The sequence below is a fragment of the Melanostigma gelatinosum genome (genome assembly GCF_949748355.1).
Source record: "Melanostigma gelatinosum genome assembly, chromosome: 2".
In the NCBI taxonomy this organism is placed as follows: domain Eukaryota; kingdom Metazoa; phylum Chordata; class Actinopteri; order Perciformes; family Zoarcidae; genus Melanostigma; species Melanostigma gelatinosum.
In genome coordinates, this window is record NC_136635.1 from 32,985,611 (window position 1) to 32,991,717 (window position 6,107).

Sequence of the window (6,107 nt, forward strand, 5' to 3'; positions counted from 1 at the left end):
GCTGTAGGAGGGTCTCTGCGGGAACGCGCTCTTGGCTTGTGCGCTGGTCCAGAGCGCGAGCAGCAGCAGCAGGAGGAGCGCACCCATCCCGCCGATCAATACACGATCAATACAGAGTATCGATCCGGGATCAGAGTCAGATCAGATCCTCAATGTGCGGGAAAAAAACTCCCATAAAAATAAAAGTTTCCAGAAAGTCCGCCCGTCCTACCGACCCATGACCCGGATTCTGATCCAAACACCCAGAAACCAGAGTCCCGTCTCCCCTGATCCGCTTCGGGTCCCACACCAGGTCCGGGTCCCACCGGTCATTCGCCTTTAATCCAGGTCTTAATCCGGGTTTAAGTCGTCCAGAGTTTGTCCATCAGAACCTTTCATGTGAAACAAAGAAAAGAAGAAAACGTTGCGACAGACTGAACCGAGTCCAGCTGCTCCTCCTCTTCATCACCGCCCCCCTAAACGGTCCCCGCCCCTCCCGGAGGAGAAACCAGACACGTGCAGCTCCGCACCCACACCTGCACCGTGCCAACAGCGACAGTAGCCTAAAAATACATAAAACACATCTTAGTCTGGACCCAGAGATGATCTTTAATCTGAAATAAAGGCTCAATCTGATGTTTTCTATTGTTTTTATTGTTATTAATACATCTGTAATCAACGTGGTCTAATACGTATTCAAGTTATTTAAAGTAAAGTTAAACCAACATTTTAATCTGATGAAACATGAAGTTTGTTTCTACATTATTTGGTTTTTCTTAATTCATTTGATTTTGCTCGTTTCAACAAACTGATGAAAGAGTATCTAAAGATTAAAAACTTTTTCTACAGCGGCTACAGGCGAGTACAGGTGAGCAGCGGCTACAGGCGAGCGGCGGCTACAGGCGAGCGGCGGCTACAGGGCGAGCGGCGGCTACAGGCGAGCGGCGGCTACAGGCGAGCGGCGGCTACAGGCGAGCGGCGGCTACAGGCGAGCGGCGGCTACAGGCGAGCGGCGGTTACAGGCGAGCGGCGGCTACAGGCGAGCGGCGGCTACAGGCGAGCGGCGGCTACAGGCGAGCGGCGGCTACAGGCGAGCGGTGGCTACAGGCGAGCGGCGGTTACAGGCGAGCGGCGGCTACAGGGCGAGCGGCGGCTACAGGCGAGCGGCGGCTACAGGCGAGCGGCGGCTACAGGCGAGTACAGGTGAGCGGCGGCTACAGGCGAGCGGCGGCTACAGGCGAGCGGCGGCTACAGGCGAGCGGCGGCTACAGGCGAGTACAGGTGAGCGGCGGCTACAGGCGAGCGGCGGCTACAGGCGAGTACAGGTGAGCGGCGGCTACAGGCGAGCGGCGGTTACAGGCGAGCGGCGGCTACAGGCGAGTACAGGCGAGCGGCGGCTACAGGCGAGCGGCGGTTACAGGCGAGCGGCGGCTACAGGCGAGTACAGGCGAGCGGCGGCTACAGGCGAGCGGCGGTTACAGGTGAGCGGCGGCTACAGGCGAGCGGCGGCTACAGGCGAGTACAGGCGAGCGGCGGCTACAGGCGAGCGGCGGTTACAGGCGAGCGGCGGCTACAGGGCGAGCGGCGGCTACAGGCGAGCGGCGGCTACAGGCGAGCGGCGGCTACAGGCGAGTACAGGTGAGCGGCGGCTACAGGCGAGCGGCGGCTACAGGCGAGTACAGGTGAGCGGCGGCTACAGGCGAGCGGCGGCTACAGGCGAGCGGCGGCTACAGGCGAGCGGCGGTTACAGGCGAGCGGCGGCTACAGGCGAGCGGCGGCTACAGGCGAGCGGCGGCTACAGGCGAGCGGCGGCTACAGGCGAGCGGCGGCTACAGGCGAGCGGCGGCTACAGGCGAGCGGCGGTTACAGGCGAGCGGCGGTTACAGGCGAGCGGCGGCTACAGGCGAGCGGCGGCTACAGGCGAGCGGCGGCTACAGGCGAGCGGCGGCTACAGGCGAGCGGCGGCTACAGGCGAGCGGCGGTTACAGGCGAGCGGCGGCTACAGGCGAGCGGCGGCTACAGGCGAGCGGCGGCTACAGGCGAGCGGCGGCTACAGGCGAGCGGCGGCTACAGGCGAGCGGCGGCTACAGGCGAGCGGCGGTTACAGGCGAGCGGCGGCTACAGGCGAGCGGCGGCTACAGGCGAGCGGCGGCTACAGGCGAGCGGCGGCTACAGGCGAGCGGCGGTTACAGGCGAGCGGCGGCTACAGGCGAGCGGCGGCTACAGGCGAGCGGCGGCTACAGGCGAGCGGCGGTTACAGGCGAGCGGCGGTTACAGGCGAGCGGCGGCTACAGGCGAGCGGCGGTTACAGGCGAGCGGCGGCTACAGGCGAGCGGCGGCTGACAACGCAGCGACGGAACAAAACAACAGAGCAATGTAATGAAACAACGGACGATCATTATGTAACAGCGTACGGTGAACTGGCTATTAATAAACCGCTCTCTATTAAAAACATGTGAACCTTTAATATGAAGAGATCACATTTAAACATGTTCATCATTTTGTAACCTTGAAACGTCTTTAATGAGCGACAGAAAAGAAAACATCCTGCAGACTTCCTGAGGTTAAAGGCTGTTTCATATCTGCTGCTCCCTAAAATAAACCACTCTAGATAACCTCTGACACACACGCACACACACATACACACACTCATACATACACACACAATCACACACACATGCACACACACACACACACACACACACAATCACACACATACACATACACGTACACATACACACACACACACACACGCACGCACACACACACGCACACACACACACACACACATACACACACATACACATACACACACACACACATATACATACACACACACACACACACACATACACACAGATAACAGAAGCAGCTCTTGGATGACAACATGAGCTTCTTGTTCTGTGTTTGATTTGTGTCACTGAGCTCACTGATATATTATACTGAGGTCTAACATTGATAACCTCCACCATGTGATCATCCCTCATTTCAATGCAGTGCTGTACTTTATGCCCCACACGTCAGACCTCTTCAGACCCCCTCAGACCCCCTCAGACCTCTTCAGACCCCCTCAGACCCCCTCAGACCCCCTCAGACCTCTTCAGACCCCCTCAGACCCCCTCAGACCCCCTCAGACCTCCTCGGGGTCTCTGATGTGTGCAAAATCGATGCAGCCGAACCGGAGAACCGTGTCTTTTTTTACCCTGCACCTTCTTCCTCCCTGCCAAAAACCTGGTGCCCACATTACCCACAGTGCACCTCTCCCTCTGACAGTTGTGTGGTAGACTTCCTTTCGAACTCCACACCTCTACACTCATAACTTTTCAAACTTTTCAAACTGACTAGTCTTCAGATTCACACATTCAGACACTTTATCTTTCTTTTATGTGCAGAAGAACTGGCTGAGGCCGACTGAAGTGGCATCAGTACGGACATGAATAACAATCAATCATCAGATGAGACGTGAAACGCTCTGTTTTCAGAGGCTTTGAAGTGTAAACATGGAGCGGCGAGAGGACACCTGACCAAACTGTGATGGGAAGCTCTCGTGTTTTTACCCTGCTGAGAACAACAGAGTGAGACAGAGAAAACAGGACTCAGTGGAAATATCCTATCAGATCTCCCCCCCCCCCCCGGTGGAGAGGCAGACCACCCAGACTCATCACTCAGACTAACCACTGTTTTCACTTTTATGAGGCGGTTTTTAAACGGAGCTTTTGTATTAAACACAGAGTCACATTCCAGAGTCAGAGCCTCAGGTGAACCTCCTGAAGACCAAACACCACGGAACCAAACACTGTCGCCGTGGTGACAGTCAGTGTTTGATCTTTATTCCCTTCATATATTCATTGTTTGTCCAGATATTAATGATCTGCTCTGTAAAGACTTCAAAGCTGTTTTGTGGAGTGTAAAGATAAAAACACAAACGAAGACTGAAAATGAAATGATTTTGACTTGATTCAAGCACTTTAGCTCCATTTACTCCTTCAACTCATCACCCAACCTGGAGAGTCCTGTTTTCACCACCGTCATTTAACAAAGTTGCAGTTTGGAGGTTAAGTGACTTTGAAAAAGTTAAACAGAGTTCATATATATATATAGTATAATAATACTAGTATAATATAATGATAGTAATAGTATAATAATACCAGTATAATATAATGATAGTAATAGTATAATAATACCAGTATAATATAATGATAGTAATAGTATAATAATACCAGTATAATATAATGATAGTAATAGTATAATAATACTAGTATAATATAATGATAGTAATAGTATAATAATACCAGTATAATATAATGATAGTAATAGTATAATAATACCAGTATAATATAATGATAGTAATAGTATAATAATACTAGTATAATATAATAATAGTAATAGTATAATAATACCAGTATAATATAATGATAGTAATAGTATAATAATACCAGTATAATATAATGATAGTAATAGTATAATAATACTAGTATAATATAATGATAGTAATAGTATAATAATACCAGTATAATATAATGATAGTAATAGTATAATAATACCAGTATAATATAATAATAGTAATAGTATAATAATACCAGTATAATATAATAACAGTAATAGTATAATAATACCAGTATAATATAATGATAGTAATAGTATAATAATACTAGTATAATATAATGATAGTAATATTATAATAATACTAGTATAATATAATGATAGTAATAGTATAATAATACCAGTATAATATAATGATAGTAATAGTATAATAATACTAGTATAATATAATGATAGTAATAGTATAATAATACCAGTATAATATAATGATAGTAATAGTATAATAATACCAGTATAATATAATAATAGTAATAGTATAATAATACCAGTATAATATAATGATAGTAATAGTATAATAATACTAGTATAATATAATGATAGTAATAGTATAATAATACCAGTATAATATAATAATAGTAATAGTATAATAATACTAGTATAATATAATGATAGTAATAGTATAATAATACTAGTATAATATAATGATAGTAATAGTATAATAATACTAGTATAATATAATAATAGTAATAGTATAATAATACCAGTATAATATAATGATAGTAATAGTATAATAATACCAGTATAATATAATGATAGTAATAGTATAATAATACTAGTATAATATAATGATAGTAATAGTATAATAATACCAGTATAATATAATAATAGTAATAGTATAATAATACCAGTATAATATAATAATAGTAATAGTATAATAATACTAGTATAATATAATGATAGTAATAGTATAATAATACCAGTATAATATAATGATAGTAATAGTATAATAATACCAGTATAATATAATGATAGTAATAGTATAATGATACCAGTATAATATAATAATAGGAATAGTATAATAATACCAGTATAATATAATAATAGTAATAGTATAATAATACTAGTATAATATAATGATAGTAATAGTATAATAATACCAGTATAATATAATGATAGTAATAGTATAATAATACCAGTATAATATAATAATAGTAATAGTATAATAATACCAGTATAATATAATGATAGTAATAGTATAATGATACCAGTATAATATAATGATAGTAATAGTATAATAATACCAGTATAATATAATGATAGTAATAGTATAATAATACCAGTATAATATAATGATAGTAATAGTATAATAATACCAGTATAATATAATAATAGTAATAGTATAATAATACCAGCATAATATAATGATAGTAATAGTATAATAATACCAGTATAATATAATGATAGTAATAGTATAATAATACCAGTATAATATAATGATAGTAATAGTATAATAATACCAGTATAATATAATAATAGTAATAGTATAATAATACCAGTATAATATAATAATAGTAATAGTATAATAATACCAGTATAATATAATAATAGTAATAGTATAATAATACCAGTATAATATAATAATAGTAATAGTATAATAATACCAGTATAATATAATGATAGTAATAGTATAATAATACCAGTATAATATAATGATAGTAATAGTATAATAATACCAGTATAATATAATAATAGTAATAGTATAATAATACCAGTATAATATAATAATAGTAATAGTATAATAATAC

The 6,107-nt window shown here is 42.1% G+C and overlaps 1 protein-coding gene across 5 annotated transcripts in view; it reads right to left on the reverse strand.

Moving 5' to 3' along the window:
* Positions 1 to 369, reverse strand: part of emilin1b (elastin microfibril interfacer 1b) — a 20,456-nt gene extending 20,087 nt beyond the window's left edge. For all 5 annotated transcript variants that reach the window (XR_013772924.1, XM_079292449.1, XM_079292450.1 and 2 more), the window contains exon 1: positions 1 to 369. This exon is cut by the window's left edge and continues 50 nt beyond it. Coding sequence is in view for 4 of the 5 variants with exons in the window: in XM_079292449.1 (XP_079148575.1) it covers positions 1 to 87 (87 nt within the window). In the remaining variant the exon portion in view is untranslated.
* Between the last annotated feature and the right edge of the window lie 5,738 nt (positions 370 to 6,107).